The sequence below is a fragment of the Colletotrichum navitas genome (genome assembly GCF_030913465.1).
Source record: "Colletotrichum navitas strain CBS 125086 chromosome Unknown LY79scaffold_12, whole genome shotgun sequence".
NCBI classification, from domain to species: domain Eukaryota; kingdom Fungi; phylum Ascomycota; class Sordariomycetes; order Glomerellales; family Glomerellaceae; genus Colletotrichum; species Colletotrichum navitas.
Window position 1 is genome coordinate 631892 of NW_026850558.1, and position 16971 is coordinate 648862.

Sequence of the window (16971 nt, forward strand, 5' to 3'; positions counted from 1 at the left end):
CCTCTGGCACCAATGTGACCCAGACGCGTCTCCGTTCTGTTCCCGTGTTTGCCGTCCTGATCTTCAGTTTCTTGTCCTTGCTGCCGTTGCCGCTGTGATGACACTTGGGTACTGTTACAAGACGGGTCCCTCTTGAGGTCGCAAACGACACGGCCGGCAAGACGGATGGCCCTTATGTACGTGACTTCGTTTGCCTTCCAATAGCTCAATCTTAACCCACCAAACCTTCCCGGCACTTTTCTCGGATCCGAGCCTTGACACTGTCAATTGTCTCGACTCTTGTAAGCGCTCCGTCGACCAGCCCCAGCCTTCAATGTATCGGGCCAAGATATCATCTCATTGAACTGGAGCCCGTCGAGAGCCAAGAGGCCAACTTGTCTTGTCGATCATGCGCACACAGGGACACTTTACAACCCACGCCCGGCACCCGCTTTGCCATGACCGAACTTTGATCGATAGGGAATATCCATAGTTACCAAACCATACCAATATTAATGTTGTATCCGTCCTCGTATCAGTCGACTTTGCGCTTTCGGTCTCCTTATCAGACATCCACCCCCCTTCCCCCTACCCAGCCGATGTACGGCGGCGTGCGTCCATAGCGCCTCGCCCAATCGAACCCATATCCCCACAGCGCCGATCGGCGGTTGGTCGGGCTCGAGCGCCAAGCTTTCCTCCACGGCCTCCCCCTTTCGTCACCACCCCGTTATCAGGAACCGAGAATCGCAATGAAGCCTACCAGTATTATGTGCACCATTCGTAGCAGCAATGCGATTCCTTGCGCAATCCGGACTGCCGCCGCCAATAACGTGAAACCGCTGCCCAGCGCAAATAAGAACAATGCAAAATCCCCCCATGTTGATTTGTTGCCATCAAGTCGCTTCCTGGCAGGCGATGTCGGATCAAAGCATGGCGAGATCACCGTCCAGTACCAGCGAGCCAACATCCCCATCATCTGCTTGCCGTCAGTGGCGCACTTTAGCACATGCTTGTTAAACGTCTCTCTTCTCAAACGACCTTCGATGCCGCCGCCTTCGGAACCCTTGCTCGCCGGGGCATTTGACGTGCTGTAGCCAGCTTTCGACCTGGCATGTCTGGTCGATGACAATAGTTTGCTTGTTGTCCGCGTGGTCTGCCGATTGACGCTGCCCCCTGTTCCGACAGAACACAGCTCCGAGCTTTGGCCGCTGTTCGTCTCTGCGGCCTCCATTGATTTTTGTTGGCTCTTGCCTAAACGCCTCATCAAGTTGAAGCTGCTCCGCAACCTCCTAAACGGAACGTAATCGGCGTGGGGCTTCCTGAGGCTGAGAGGCAATGCCCGGAAATCTTCCCTCCCCGGAAAAGTCCTCTTTCGAGTTTGCGCCATCTTGCTGCCCGAGTTGGCCACCGCGGCCCGCGCCGCCTCCAACGAAACCGCCTCGCTTTGGTCCCACTGCGTCGTTTCCTCCCGTGCGTTTAGGGGTGATGTAGACGTGGACATGTGTGACGTGACAAAGTTGCCCCTCTCGTCCTTGGCGAGCTCCTTGCCGGAGAAATTCTTCACAAAGGACTTCCTGACCCCCTTCTGGATCGCAGCCTCTTGGAGCCGAGTTGCTGCCGTAAGACTGCCTTTTGGTACTAAATTCTCCGTCCGCCTTTTGACGTTGGCCAATTGATGGGCTGATTCGGTCGAGATGTCCTCTGTCGATGTCGACATTCGATCGTCGTACTGTCGACTTATGTGCCGATTCTGCAACAAGCTCCAGCTTTCGCTGCATTTCTTCTGTAGTTGACTCTGCCGCGGACTCGATAGAAAACGACCCTGGTCGGACCCAATAGTGGTGGTGATGGGTGTGGTAGCATGTCTTGCCGTCGGATCCTTCTTCTCTCCTTGAGCTCCGAAGGACGGCAGGCTTTCCTGGCTCTCTGCCGCTCCTGGAGACATCCACTGGTTCATAAAAGGCTTTTCTACCAGACTTGAATGTTTGTTTATCTCCCCTAAGCTGTCGCTCATCAACTTGCTGAAGGCATGTTTGGTCATCGATCCTTCGATCCATGTGTCTAGAGCCACCGAGGGACTCTGGAACATCAACGATGACTCGGATGGGGATGTGGTCACTGTAGGTCGTGGGCTGCAATTCCCGACTGCGTTCCGGATGTTGATTTTTGACTGGCGCTCTCTCATGAACTGGCAAGTCACTCGTAGGGGCTGGCTCTCCATAACCTCGGTGGAGGCCAGGACCTTGATCTCCTGGCGCGCTTGCATTGCCTGCTTCATAACTTGCGGGCGGTCTGTTTCCAGTATTTGCAAGACCTGTTGTGGCAGCTGGTACGTTTCCGGCGGGATATAAATCCTCGAAGAGTGCTTTTGAGTCGGTCTGGCGTTTACCGACATTGGCCTCAAGGGGTATGTAAGAGCTTTGCCCTGGCTGGGACAGGGTATCCTTGAGATTGCCTTGGTTTTGTGTTCTTGCCGGTCCGTCTCGGGGCATACCGACTTCGTTGGGGTGGAAACGGCTTGGAGTACTTGCCGGCCTCCTGGTTCTGCCTCCTCCGGGCGTCGCTGGCCTAAAAAAGAGACCATTTTTCGAGAACTTTTTGGAAGCGGGGGCAACGCCTTACCCAAGGCGCTACCTTCCAGAGCTATCTGCTCGGAAATGGGCGACGAAGGTGTGATCTGGACTTGCGGGCTGCCTGCGATTGTATTTTGTGCTGGTTTCACTACACCAGCTGGAGCCGAATAGTTGCCATTATCAAGCTTGCCATCGATCTCGGGGGTAACAAAGGATGATCGTCTTCGTTGAGGCGTTCGAATTACCGTGTTAGAAGAATCGGCGCCATCATCCTCCGAGATCAGGTACTTTGGTAAGTGGGACATGGGATTCGTGTAGCCCATCTCCGTTTGATGAAAGTGCTGTACTTCTTGTACCTTTGGCAAGTCCTGCCCTTGATCTTTGGCCTCTGACCCTAGAAAGTCTGTCAGCATGTGTCTTTGCAAAGCAACGGTCAATCCAACATGTATAACCCAAAGTGAGACTTGGGAATAATCAAGTAGGGGTCCATCATTTAAGCTGTTCACGAAGGCCGAAAATCCAACTTACCACGAGTAGAAATGCTCTTTATTGACTGTGCGATGGGGCTAAGAATTGGTCCCTTCGCAGAAGACCACTGTTGTCTATGTCGTTGCCACCGAATGGTGCGCTGCGCTTGTCGTATGGCCTCCTTCTCTTGGTCTTTTCGAGAGAACCGCTGCTCCTCTAGGTGCTGAAGCTTTCGGGCCACTTCTTCTGTTAGCACTGCGGCACCTCTGCGACTGTTTGTTGTTTTAGTCTTTGTTTTTTTATGCGAGTCCAGTTTTTGGTCAATGGCTAAGGATGCAGAGCTGAAACTGGTGGTCGAGGGCGTCAGGACGTCTAGCTCTCCGGTGGTTGGGTTAATCCCTGTGACACCAAGGTAGTCACCGCTCTCCTTCAACGTTCTCCTCTCCAACTGAACCAAGCGTCGCTCTTCAAGAGTCTTCTCCCCGTTTGAGGTTGTAGTATTGGGGATATGTGCTATGGTCCTAGCTCTCCGTCGGCGAGGCTCACGTTCAGAAGAAGGGTCCCTTGGTGGACGGGATATGTCTCTTGCCGTATTCCAGCGAGTTATACGGTCAGAGCCTCGTCCGATTCGAGGTGGACTGGTGGGAGAGTGACCTGATCTGGAACGGTTTTTCTCGGTGGTCTCCTAGTATCCTTGGTTCCGATGGGTGCTACCCTTTTCAGCACGGCGGCTTGGTAGAACGGCCTTCAGGCGAGAACTCAGTGTAGATTTCCGGCCCAACTCATCAACTTGTCGCTCTTCGGAACGATCAGGGACGAGCCGAAACGACAGAGCTTCGGGTTGTTGGTCGATGGCTGAAGCGGAGTGGGTTGACATTGTTCGAACCGAGGACCTGATGAGATAGAAATATTACGGCGTAAGATAGATAGAAAATAAACAAACAATTTCTGATGCAAAAAAGCCGACGATGTCGTTGCTAGGGATCCCGCACGGCGGTGCAAGAAATTGCGAATGACAGGTTGCTGCTGGGAAGGGGACATCCTTGTCAGGGAAGGGACAGTAATCTTGGAGAGCCAATCTCAGTCGAGCGCAATGGCTCAAAAAGTTGCTGCTGCCATCAACCCGTTTGTTGTTTTGACAAGTGAATAAACAGCCTGCATTTCTAAAAGTCGGTTTTCAATGCCTGTTCTTCTGATATAAGACCACGTCGACTGAAGTCCTCTTCGTCTCCGTCATTCTTCACCTTCCGTCAGCTGTGGTTTCGCTCTTGACGTATATGATGGAATTCCATCTTTTTGGGGACTTTCCTCCTGAGATTCGGGTGTTGATTTGGCAGTTTGCTATCCCCGAGAACGAACCAGAAGTTTGTATCGTGCAGCCAGCATGCGACACGCCCCAGTCCTTACTTGTGTATACCGCATTCCCGGTGCTGATGCACGTATGTCACGAGTCTCGTCAGCTCGTGCAGAATTCGCGATTAAGTGGAATCAACTTCATATCCTCGAAATCAGCCAACAGTACAGCTGGATGCCTCGTTCCCTCCCGCCGCTTCCGGCCAGAATTGGACACCCTGTTTTGCCCAATCGGAGGCCCTGCCGCACTTGAAGATATTTCTAGCCAAGATGAACTCGAATCAATCCTCCAGGAAACACGCTACTTGGCCGTCTCGGGTAAAAAGGAGTATATCAACCTATTAGCATGGATCTTGCTGTTCCATTTCCCGAAGCTAGAGACGCTATCCGTGGTTGTCGGCGATATGTCTCCTGACTCATGCTTCGAGTCCTGCTTTGACGCGCCAAAGACTAGATGCAAGTTAAGCAGAATATCGGGCGAGCCTGCTTGGTCAATGGTTCGGGGGGCGAAGCAATCCGTCGATGTTGGAGTCCCGGGGCCAGTTCATTTCTCAGATTGCATGGGGCACTACACCCATGAACTTGAGAAACTCATGGCGGAATGTGTCGAGGACATGGAAAGAACCATACGAAAGTCGCATCCATGGTGGGATAATGAATCAAATGCTGTCAGGAAGGTCAAATACTCGGTACAGGCGTTCGTGGAGTGCTAGGCAGATGGTGCTTTCGGGCTAAGCGAATTTGTGGAAGAAGGCAATACATTAACGGCGTAACCTACAAGAAGCTGAGAAGTATGCCAGTATATTATATAATAATCAGAATCTGCCCCGTGTGGCGAGCTTAGACATACCCTATTTCTTGTTCCAGATATTAGCGGAAAACATTGAGTTCCCAGCGCCTTCCTTTCGCTTCTTTATCTCGACGATTCTGAACTTGCTCCTTCCAATGGGGGCTCGCTCAGTTGGTTTCCGGCACCTACCCAATGTACCCAGGTAGGTAAGGTAGGTAGGCACCTAGGTAGCCTTTACCTGCCTCCTTCCCTCTTCAAAGTCAGGCCTCTCGCCAAGTCAGGCCTCTCGCCCTGTGCACTCTTTAACTTCTCGCCTCATCGCCACCTTCCTGCTCTAGGCATCAGCCCATCGTGTACATCCCGCATGGGTACCCTAGGTAAGCACGCCACTATGACAAAGCCACCAAGTACAGCTACGGCCATGGCGCTCTCAAAGCTAGCTTGACCTCACGAGGAACTCCAACAGATCATCTGGAACCTCGCGCTACCTGAAGACAAACCCAGAATTCTGTTTCGCCCGCAGACCGGCGATTCGCGAAATATCACTTAGGAAGGCGGATCGAAACCTACGATTAGCAACGCCAAATAATTGCAAGAAGGGCCAGGAGGAGCGTATATGAAATCGACGATACATATTCATGGGAAAACGCAATAGTGGCAATGACGGCTCTTGTTCATACCCTGCCTGGCATCATACTTCGGCACTCGGCATCAAGGAACCCAGTGCAATATTCTGCGGCTGTCGAATGTGATCACTGCTACTTGACCACTTCCACCTGGATGCAGCGTGAAGAGATCAAGACTAGACCGAGAAGCTACCAGCAAACGAGCTAGAAGAGGTGCAAAGCACACCGGTGATGAGTATCAGGAAAACATACGCATAAACGTGCCACGAATATGCCCAAGGATTTCCCTGCTATGATAACGGACCGCGATGCTGGAGCATGACACTGGTCGGCTGAGTAAATGTCAAATCAGCCTGGAAAGCCAGTCTGCAAATTGTATTATCGCGTCGATAAAGAAGAACGCCAGCCCAAAGTTGATCACCCACCCCTAACGCCACCATACATGCTGCTGTAAATAAACCTGTGAGCCACCAAGTAATAGTTACATCCTACCCGACTGCCAATGTGTTGCTGTACATGATGTTGCTTCGACCTCAGTGGAACCCCGACCATCTTGAAGGGTATCGCTCCTGCTGCTGTAAAACTTTGTTCCTCTTCGCGCTGGCAAAGGGGTTGTAGTTGGGCGCGCTCGTGACATCCAGCGACTCCGAACCAGTGGACCTCCTAGTCTCTGATTGTTTGAGCGGGCTGCCACCACGGCGCTGTTCGAGGGCGGCCATCTCCCTTGAGTTTCGGGGAGACATGAAGCCTTGGTTCATCTCGTTAAGGCTTGCCGTCTTCTTGAGCGGTGAGTTTGCGTGACTGAACACGCCGAGGCTGCCGCCAAAGTTCGTTGATCCCGTGTTCGCCGCGGCATTGCTCGTGGAAGTCGAAGTAGATTGATACGCAGGGGCGGGAGGAAGGCTCTGGCGGATCGGTCGGGTGCTGGGTACGGGGGTGAAAGACTCGGAACGCCGGTTTGTGGTCGGCGTAAAAAGACGAGAGGCAAAACTGCTAATGGGAGGAGTATGGACAGACTCCTCCTGCTTCACGTGCGGATTGGGCGTAACGACGAACTCCCTCTTGATGACGGTGGTAGGGGTACCTAGCTCAACAAAGGACTCTTCATCTTTCGCTTCTTCTGGGGAGCACTGGGTGCCGACATCGCGAACAACTGGGTTAAGACGCGGGCGTACGAACTTCGTATCATACTCATGGAGCACCTCCTTTTGGATGATGGCCGTATCCTTGATTTGTTGAGCGTACCGGTTCTGGACGAAAGTGAGCTGAACGGTAAGAATCAGCTGCAGAATGACACAGTTGAAGATCGTAACACTCGGCCGAGGGTCCATGGGCACCAGCGGGAGGAACATCATGTAGACGAGAATGTGGCCGGGGCTGAACAGGCAAAAGAGTTGCAGAGAAACCGGAAGCGGATCCCAAACGCTCAGCTCCCACACATCGTGTGCCCTGTCAGGATGAGCCCGCGATTCGGCGGTCTCGGAGACCAGCAGACTGTTCAGCAATCGGAGGGGGGAAGAAGCAGCCGGGTCGGATTTGGCCTTGACTCTTTGAGCAGAGGGAGTGTGCGGTTTGTCTTCGACGTTGACCTGGAATAGCCGGTACTGTCTCGTCCGCGTCATGGCGTAAAAGGCATTGGAAAGTGAGAGAATGCCCAGAATCCAAACGAGCGGTCGCACCTAGCGTGTGTTAGTGCCCACACATCGCAAACCATATGCTAGGTTCCACCTACGACGAACGTGATGATGTTGCCTGAGCTTCCATCGCTGAACACATCATCCTCGACCTCGGTTGCCGCGCAGTTAGCCCTGGCAAGAAGGAATGCGAAGTTGAAGCCGAGCCCAAGTTGGGTACCGAGAGCCTTCGAATTCCAGTCCCTCGTTTCAAGTTCTTCCGACAGCCAGAGCAAGAAGTCCATAGGGTTGAGCAACGCCTTCAGGCGTTCGGAGAGCGGCTTCTTTCGCACGAGACGCGGCATCTTGTCGATCTGCGCTTCGTCTTTTCGAAGTCGTCGTCTCGGGGAGGATAAAGTGTGGATAACCTTGGGGATGTTGGGTTGATCATCGGCAAGGGACCGAAATGGATGTCGAAGTGGTCGGTATCGTTGTCGTTGCTGGGTGAAATTGTTTACAAAGGATATGGGGCTATTGATTTTGGGAAGTTACGGGGCGAACTGTCTAGGTCGAATTTGGTTAGCGTGTTTTCTTTCTCCTTTGGCGACTGTTTGCAGAGTGGGTCCCCACTTCTTTATTTGAAGTTCCTACTACTATTGAAAGTCGAGCTTCAATCCTTCAGATATCCTACGGTGCAACATAAACCTTGATTGTGTTGTGCAATGCAAGAACCAATGTTTCGTTTCCGGAAATGATGAGTATGCTTCTTAATCTCCATCCACGTACTCTAACTGCCAATTTATATCTGGTTTACTACACTTGCGCGCAACGCCCGCCTGTTGCCCATCCTAAGCTTCCCGTATCCCTAAGCTTCGTCTCTCATTGAAAACACGATTACTAACATAGAGTAACAAAAATACACAGCCAGATAGTGTTGACACATTTTGCGCATCCATTATCTAAGCAAGTGTGCAATTCTTATGCGAGTCCGGTGATGAAGATCACATCCTCAGTTTCATCGATGTAAACATACGTACGAGCGTACTCGAGGTGTCGAAAAATGTGCTTCTATATCGCTCGACTCGATCTCCTTGAGGAGGATACTGAAGTCTTCGATCTGTGAAATGCCGTTCTTCCACTATAATGCTTGGCCAGAGGCCCCAGGCATAAGCTGGAGACAGCAAGTGAGTAGATTCACATATTGAGACTTCTGGTCAACATAGAAGTTTTTCCTGTCGCTCGAGTGCTAAGTCTACGACCTTGGAATAGATAAGATAATTCCGCCGACCGGCTAGAGCCCGATTCATCAGGAATGCCTATCATCGAGTGAAGATCATTGAGTTTATTCTCAGTCGCGATAGAGGAGCTGGCTCATAGTAAAACCCAAGAAGGGATCGGTTGAAAAGTCGAGAGCCAACGATTCTCCGAAATTCATTGAACAAGCAGCTTTATTATCACTAGTTCAAGTCTGCGAGCTGTTCCAGGACTGCCTGGTAGGTAGACTTGATGCCGGCTATTAGGTCTGTGAAGAGTTTGTGACTGGTGTAGTGACCGCCCCATGTAGAGAACCTGGCATGCGGTGAGTCTTCTGGATGTCCTCGAACTAGCGGCTGATGAATAACGGGATGCCGTGCTGAATCATGGTGCGAAAATATTCTGTAGTAGAATATGGCGAGAATTCTTCTGCAAGAATCCCGTCTACCAGCCAACGCCTTCCAGACTGCGTACTCGAGTTAGGTTAAGTCTTCGCACTACACTCAATTCAATGCGTTAATTGTTAAGACCAACCTTGGCCTCGAGGTCTTGTTAATGGATGACATTGGCGATATCCCGTTGTATATCCACACCTTGGCTTCAACGTATTATATGCAAGATCCTGCATGAGCTAGAGAGCATGAGGGATGATAACACCGTTGTCGAAAAGAAGGGGAGATGAGCATGCCTCAGATTACCGTCAAGCCGAACTCCATCTCTAAACAGAATAGGCATTCATGCAATCATGTGCGCCCTGCAACGATAAGTGCTTGCCCTGCAGATGACAGGACATCCGTCCGCCGTTCGACATTGCTGGTGTCTTGTCCAGTGCAGAGCCTTGCGTAATCCTTAGCTGCCCTGTCATCACCTATGTGCCGGTAGGTACCTCGTTATATGTGAGGTACAAAGCTCGCCAGTTCTCTGGTAGCTTGGCCTTGCACTCTCTACTCCAGATGTGCGTTGTTATAGTAGCACCATAGGGACGGTTAGTTGAATATATACCGTATGATTTCAGTAAGAAAGCGAAAACATCCGATACGCAGAAAGTCATAGTTCATTCGGAAAAACCAGGCCCTCGTCTCCGTTCATGGTCGACTTCCAACTTGGGTATCCTAGGAATCTTCAATACGGTGTGCATGAACCGAAGCATGGATGCAACTATGGAAGATGGTGCCTTCCTACTGATCGATATTGCCTTTGCAGGTGGGGTCTGTCTTGCCCGTCGCAGCATCCGTGCCCATTGGCATTTTGGTTGCAGCGGGCAGTCCTGGCGCCGGAGCGCTAACACACTCTTCAGCCACAGCAGGAAGGTGCTGGAGTGGAGCGCTGGGCTGTGGTAATCAACGCACCTCAGTACGTCAATCGCCCGCCGACCACTTGGGCACTGCAAGCTCTCCCACAACCACAGAAGTCAACCCCAAGATGGCTTCGCAAGCTGATATGAAGGACCGCCAGTTCCTCGCCGTCATTGGCGACGAGGTGGGACCTCCCTCTCGAATGCCAGTCATGCAGTGGATGCAGCGCGCTGACAATAGTACAGGACTCGGTTACCGGTCTCCTTCTTGCCGGCATTGGGGTGCGCAACTCTTGCTTCAATGACGATGCGGCTTCGGCTCGAGATGACTGACCTGTCTATAGCACGTCAGCACGAGTGCTGATCAGGAGAAGAACTTCCTAGTGGTGGACAGCAAGACCGACACCTCTGCGATCGAATCCGCGTTCGAGTCGTTCACGACGAGGAAGGACATCGGCATTGTCCTCATCAACCAGCACGTCAGTTGCCGCAACGAGAGAGGACAAGCATATCGGGCTACATACTGATTGGGGGACAGATTGCCGACCGCATAAGACATCGCGTTGATACCTACACGGCCGCTTTCCCGACGGTTCTCGAGATCCCGAGCAAGGATCACCCATACGACCCAGAGAAGGACAGCGTTCTCCGCAGGGTTCGCCGGTTGTTTGGCGAGTAGACGTGCTCTTAGACACATGAAGGGGCTGCGGAAGGGTGGATGAGCACGAGATGGCAGGTTGATGGTCAATTCAAGTTGAGGGTGGACCATGCTGGCCTGTCTTGAAATAAATTGCAAGCTACCTATCTAGTACCGCTTCCCTATGTACGTACGCATCGTCAAGCCGATACTCCTACACAAAACACGCACTCGAAGAAAAAGACCCGGAATGAAACCATCCTATGCAAACAAAATGAAGTGCGGAATCCAAAGGGCCAGATGCTAATCCTTGCCATGAGATGATTCGAAACCCCCAACAATTTGGATGTATCGCTACGTGAAACTGTAATCCATGCCCATCATCGTAAGCCTTTATGATAGCCTATAGCTACTTAAAGATCCAAGCTGAAGAAGCTCTGCTGGCTGTTGCGAGAAAAGACGACCTGAGCGGTCAGGCAGGTGATGGGGACGTCGTCACCGGTGTAAACATCGGCGAAGACAGTATACTTGCCCTGCACAAGGCGTCAGTCGTGTTGCTAGATACAAATCGACACGGAACCAACTTACGGAAGGAATCTCGGCCGGAAGCTCGACAGACTTGGTAATGCTCAAGGTACCCTTCTCGATGGGGCACTCGAGGTCAACGTTCTCGATCTGTTCGCACAGGTCCGCCTTGGTGCTGATAAGACGAATGAGGCCGTACTTGACCTGCAGCAAGACGTAGGCGCCCTTCTCGATGGGCTGCTTGACAGTTCCGGAAGCCTTAATAACAAGCTCCTTGCCTCTAAAGAGAGATATTAGCTACCTGTTTGCGTCGCGATGGTTTGGATATGCGTCAAAAGGGACAAAGAGGGGCAAACGAACGCCTGAGGGGGGTTCGGGGCGAGGTCGACGCTCTCAATCTTGACGATATCGTCGGCGTGGGACTTGGGGCAAAGCTCCAAGGGCGAGTCGCCGGGGACCTTGAGGTCGTCCTTGACGATGACGGACTGGTCTCTCTTAACCAGGACGCTGGCACCGACCGGCGCGAGGCCGGCGGAGAGGAAGGCGATGACGGCCGTGGCGAACCTCATTGCGAGCAGAGGTCTAGGTGATTTGGTGTTATTAGGTGGACGGGATTCAAAGGTTCGAAGGGCGGCGTATTTCGACGTCGTTGATGCTCGGGTTCGATGTCCGAGGATGGCTGGAAGATGATGGAGAAGTGGTTCTGGCGAGTGGCTTTGGTTGGTAGGTGGTGAGCAATGAGGCTGGGCGTGGAGGGAGAAACGTCATGGGACCTGCCAAGGGCTTCTATGATTGGGCAAAGCTGGGTGGACCTTGGTTGGAGACAAGCGCCGTTTCCCTCCACAGCGACCATGGCGACATGCAAGTCCAATTGCGTCCATTGGGAAGAAGAGCACGCCTTGATGTGGAAATACGTATGCACAACCACGGGAAGAAGACAATCAGTTATAGTCGTCACACAAGCAAGAGAGACGGGTTCTGGACATAAAGTAGACAACACCATCAGTAGACTTCAAATGTTCCAACGGCCCCTACAACACGTACCGGTTTGCTGTGTCAACGCACAGGCCATATCGAATCTCCACTTTTGGCGTCTTCCTCTCCAGAATCCCACTTTCGTTATCAACTTTCCAGCAACCAGATTGTCTCTTCTTGAAACGATCCTTCCATGTCATTTCAACCCGCGCACTCCGCGATCAACGAGCGGCATTTTCACCTCCTCGCTCGCATGAGAGAACGTCCATGCGCGATCAAGGCGGCGCGCCACACACACACACACACACACACACACACACACACACACACACACACACACACACACACAAACGCGCGTTGTTGTCGGGATTCTAGCCACGGTAATAAACCTGGCATTTCGCCCCCGCTCGTACTCGTCTTTGAGACGGCTGGGGCCAATGTCACGGAAAGGGCAACCGGGCCTGTTTCGACTGCGCCGCCATCGCTGGAACATCCCTGGACATCCTGGCCCCGTGGACAGGATCGATGCAGCGGCTTTCAGGATGAGAGATCGGCCCGCCATCAACCCCCCAGGGTCTTCCGTCGCCACAGGCTCATGGCCATTTTTCAAGCTTCCAGTATCGGGATTTGGTATTCGAAGTCTCGGTTCTGCGCCTGTTTCGTGATTGGTCTGAACCTGAATCCCCACGACTCAAGAAGTCGTGCGCCGGCATGGATGGTGACCAGGAAGGAAAGGTAGCCATACCACCTGCATCTCCCGTGGTGAGAAAGCCCATGGTGCGCAGGTCTGTTGGCTCTATCCAATCAGACCAGCATCGCGTGCAGGGAATAGGTGCCAAAAGAAGTGCTCGAGTGAGAGTCTGCTTGGACAACGATTGGGGGACACCGTGACAAAGTACCCAACACCTCCTCTGCAGCCCCGGCTACCATTGTCGCAAACTTTTGCTAGGTCTCGCAAACGAGAGCGTAGGCTGTGTAGCACAGGGAGTCCCTCGCCAGTGGGAGACGGCCGCGAATCATGCTGGGGGCACCGACGTGATTAGCTGACGGGGCTTGAAGGTCGCGGCTCTTTGTTTTTGTTTGTCTATTGCCAGTTGCGGCGAAGATGAGAGAGGTGGGGGGAGGGGCGAGAAGCGGCACAGGCAGCATCTTTCCTACCTGCCACCTAATCAAGGTAGGAAAGGCAAAGGCTCACATCACTGTCCTCACGTCGCACCGTATTTGGGTCATGCCGTCGGCCCAGGGGTAGTGAGAGTCTACATGGTAGAAAGCAGCAGCAAGCTCCAAGGGCGCCCGCCTGCGGCGGGACTTGAGGTGCACGCAACTCCGCTAGACGTGAGAGGAGCATTGACTGGAGGAGGTCAAAGTACCGATACTTGTGCAACTATGACTTGGGAAAGGTAGGCAGGCAGACTGATGGCACCTCAGCAGCCTAAGAGGCCTTCCCCATGTCGCCGCGACCGCGTAGAGTTCAGCGCAGCGTGCCATTTATCGAGCTTCTAGAGGCCAACTTAGTCTCTGGTGGTGAGGGGTCGGGTACGACGGCGAGCTGATGCTGGTTTGTGCCGGCAAAGTGCCCCGGTGTACGATGTACATGTGCGTGGGTAGAGTGCATGAAGGACGGCATCCAATCATAAATGATGGTGTAGGGTTTGCGGTTGGCAGAGAGAAGATTTGGAGGCGAGAGTCTGCTGGAAGAGTGAGGGGTCAAGGTCGAAGCAGTAAGGTGTCATAGGAGAACGGGCGAATGGCGGCATTCAGTGCCTAGAGGATGCATGGCTTCAAGCTTGAAGTGATGATGACTTCGAGTTGCATACCGCTGTCGGTGGTAGTATGCGAGCAAGTACCGTAGAGAGATGGGGGGCTTTGCTGCAGCCATCAGTGTCGGCTCTGCAGGCGACTTCAATCGATTTTCGACCACCAATAGCCCGGGGACGAGCAGTCTTGATGGGGGCAAGGCTGGCATGGGCGGTACCAAATCGCATGCGAAAAGCTGCAGGTCTCCAGCCGAATTGTTACAGGGAGCGATAAGACCGGCTGTAAGACCTTCGCCCATTCTCGAGAAGGGCACATCAGCCAATGAGGAGGAGGCGGCGGTGGGAGTTGAGTTGCGACTCGAGACGATTGGGGGAGTCAGCATACAATGGCACGAAGCGACGCTGCGCCACGGGACCTTAGAAGTTACCGTCTGCAGGTAATGACAGGGACAAAATGAGCAAAAAACAACAACAATAATTAATGGTTAAACCCACCGAAAAGAAGGGTCCCAGCCTGCCTTCCAATATACGCAGACCAATTCGGTTCTTTCTCTGCCAAAGGCCACACAGTAGTGTACTTTTCTTTCTTTTCCGAGAGTTTCCCCCAGGTACCTCGGCCTATGAGGTTGGTGTAATCAGCATCCTTTCCGGTATGAACTTTAGGCGCAACTTGGTGAACCAAGGCCCTTTAGCTGACGACTCAACGAACTCTATCTTACCTTCGGTCGGTCATGGTGTGTGTGACTGATGAAAATTGGTGGGGACGGACAGTTGGCGTGGGAGGCCGGGCGAAGTGACGCCTCCGAATCAGACCAGCACCTTCTATTGGATCGGTTGCTCATGGGTCCCTTTTCTCGATGACTTGAAGGATGCTCCGAGTGTCTCTCTCCCGGACTCTCCTTGGGTCACCCTATCCCTGGCTCGGATTGATTGGTCATTCCGACCCACCCATCCCGTTGCCCCGGACGAATCAGAAGAACTCTCTAGGCGGATTTCACACGAGGAGAACAAGGTACACCCACCACCAACGAGACGACGCAGCAGGGAGAGGTCCCTGACCACCGCTCCTTCTATTATCAAAAAGAAATAAGAGAAATTCACCATAACAGGCACGGCCTCATGTTGCTGTTGGGACGGGATGAAAGCCATACTCGTGGACACACTATGTACATCCCCGACTCGCGATGCTACGGATTCACAATCATCGATCCGCTCTCTCAACGACGACTGGAACTCGACAGATAGCGATCAACGACGCCAGACATTCTTCTACCCGCGGTGCTCTGCAGGCATATACATACGCAAACATTTGCTCTATTTTTGATCCATGTTTGCTCTAGCACAAATAGAGAGAGGGGTCGGATAAGCACACTCTGGTTTGGTGTTTTGCCGCCCGTTTCTTTGCTTAGGTAGGTATGGCACGTACCTATGCACCCGCCGTCGCGACACACGGATGCCTTCTTTTGCAGGCGGAAAACTGCTTTAGCCAAGGCAGGCAGGCAGGCATTAATGGGCTACTAGGTACCTGCAGAATCCACCCGGTCGTCGCCTGCTCCATTCTGAGTTAACCGTTCCCGTCAGATCCGCCATTCTGCTAGGGCCAGAGAGAGGAGAGAGGCGGCGCACGACGACACCGACACCAACACCAACTCTGTCTGCCCATTTCTTCTCTTTTATTACTCATTAAATCTTTGCATGCCGCCTCTCGTCCCTCCACTTCCGCCCGTCGAGTCTGCCTCTTGATTCTGTTCACACTTATCAGCCCGGCCATGGCCACCAGTTGCTATTGCTCTGATCAAGATGATCAGAGCGTGCTCAACAACCGGTTTTGTTCATATTTATTTTCATCGTCATGGGCTTTTTTGGGGGCGGTGAAAGTGGCATCATACCCCGTTCTGTGCCATTTTCTTTCCATCCTTTTCTTTTTCTCCTTCTCCCCCTCTCTCAGTTTCGACGTTTAGTATTTTTGTTCCGATTTTTTTTGGTCTTCTACCGCCTTTGTCCGACTTCCAGGGCTAACAAGACAGGCAGTCTTCAGTCCTTCATCAGACGGGGCTATCTCTCATCTGGTTGCGGCCTGAAACTCCTAATGCCTGAGGCATCCGAGTTTCTGCGCTAGAGGTCTGACTGGACTGCCGTAGCCACTCATATCAGAGTGCCCACCGCCTTTCCGGTCTAGCTCCAAGTAAGTACAGGTACCTGGGTACCCTGTTTTTCCCAACCCACGGGCTTTGGCTTTTCTGCCCCCGTCTCCCATCTTTACTCTGCCTACTCGGCTCTCTCGCGCCTCGCCGCCGCCGTCCTCCAGTCCAGTCCAGTCAGTCCAGTGTGTCGACTGGACTCGCCGGCTGGGCGGTAGGTAGCCAGTGCGCCTTCTGCACTGCGGCGACAAGCCGTCCGTCTCCTCCTACCAGGGCAACTCGAGCTGAGTTGCACCGAGCATCCCAGCTCCCCAATCCTCACCCTTCCTCCTCCTTCCCCCAAATCCCATCCCTCGTCTGTTGGTCTTCGAAGGCTCTACGACGCCCCCCCTCTCCCTCTCTCCCCCCATCCAAGTCCATAGCCCGCGCACCAAACCAACCCAAACCAAACCACATGGTGCCAGTCGGTCCAAGTCTCCAACCCAGACCGAGGACCCGACCCAGCAGTGCAGTCAGTCACTGTTCCTTACCAGTTCTCCCTCTCTTCTCTTTTGGCTTGGCCTTGGTTCCTGGGCTGCACGCTCCTGTCCTGCTGCACTGGGGGGGAGGGGACTGGGACGTGTCTCGCTCAACTCGCACCGCACCGCACCGCACCAGCACCACCGCACTGCTGCTGCGCTTTCTGCTACTCTCCTTCGGGGGACCCATCCATCCTTCTCCTTCGTGTCGTGCCCCCTCTCTTCCTCTCTTTCAATCTCTTTTCCACCCTCACCCTCTCGACACAAATCACCCTGTCCTCCCTTATTTTCGGTCGAAATACTCCGATTCCTCCTCATCACCTCTTCTCGACTCGACTCAACTACTCGAACCGTCCTATCTCCCTTCTTCGACGAGCCGCAACCGTACAACCCTTCACTCGACTCCGTCTGCCTCTTGCTTCGCCTTTCGTTGACACGCACTTCGCGATCACTCGAAAACTTTTCCTC

At 53.0% G+C, this 16971-nt stretch overlaps 5 protein-coding genes across 5 annotated transcripts; 2 read left to right on the plus strand and 3 right to left on the minus strand.

The window, feature by feature from the left end:
* Nucleotides 1–709: 709 nt before the first annotated feature.
* Nucleotides 710–3897, minus strand: LY79DRAFT_509735 (uncharacterized protein; the record flags this gene model as incomplete). Its single annotated transcript, XM_060554086.1, has 4 exons — nucleotides 710–2271; nucleotides 2602–2946; nucleotides 3081–3533; nucleotides 3735–3897. The coding sequence occupies 4 exons, from the start codon at nucleotides 3895–3897 to the stop codon at nucleotides 710–712; spliced, it is 2523 nt and encodes an 840-aa protein (XP_060417334.1).
* A 282-nt stretch (nucleotides 3898–4179) lies between these two features.
* On the plus strand, nucleotides 4180–5454 carry LY79DRAFT_65100 (uncharacterized protein). The gene has a single exon (XM_060562555.1). It carries the CDS (start codon nucleotides 4298–4300, stop codon nucleotides 5084–5086), a length of 789 nt encoding a protein of 262 aa, XP_060417335.1. The 5' UTR covers nucleotides 4180–4297; the 3' UTR covers nucleotides 5087–5454.
* An 868-nt stretch (nucleotides 5455–6322) lies between these two features.
* LY79DRAFT_667455 (uncharacterized protein) lies at nucleotides 6323–7767 on the minus strand (the record flags this gene model as incomplete). The annotated part of the gene is made up of 2 exons (XM_060563377.1): nucleotides 6323–7468; nucleotides 7522–7767. 2 exons carry the CDS (start codon nucleotides 7765–7767, stop codon nucleotides 6323–6325), a joined length of 1392 nt encoding a protein of 463 aa, XP_060417336.1.
* Nucleotides 7768–10078: 2311 nt separating this feature from the next.
* LY79DRAFT_509355 (V-type ATPase) lies at nucleotides 10079–10629 on the plus strand (the record flags this gene model as incomplete). Its single annotated transcript, XM_060554048.1, has 4 exons — nucleotides 10079–10135; nucleotides 10197–10232; nucleotides 10295–10429; nucleotides 10489–10629. The coding sequence occupies 4 exons, from the start codon at nucleotides 10079–10081 to the stop codon at nucleotides 10627–10629; spliced, it is 369 nt and encodes a 122-aa protein (XP_060417337.1).
* A 371-nt stretch (nucleotides 10630–11000) lies between these two features.
* Nucleotides 11001–11681, minus strand: LY79DRAFT_667457 (ML domain-containing protein; the record flags this gene model as incomplete). The annotated part of the gene is made up of 3 exons (XM_060563378.1): nucleotides 11001–11120; nucleotides 11176–11392; nucleotides 11473–11681. The coding sequence occupies 3 exons, from the start codon at nucleotides 11679–11681 to the stop codon at nucleotides 11001–11003; spliced, it is 546 nt and encodes a 181-aa protein (XP_060417338.1).
* Nucleotides 11682–16971: the final 5290 nt, after the last annotated feature.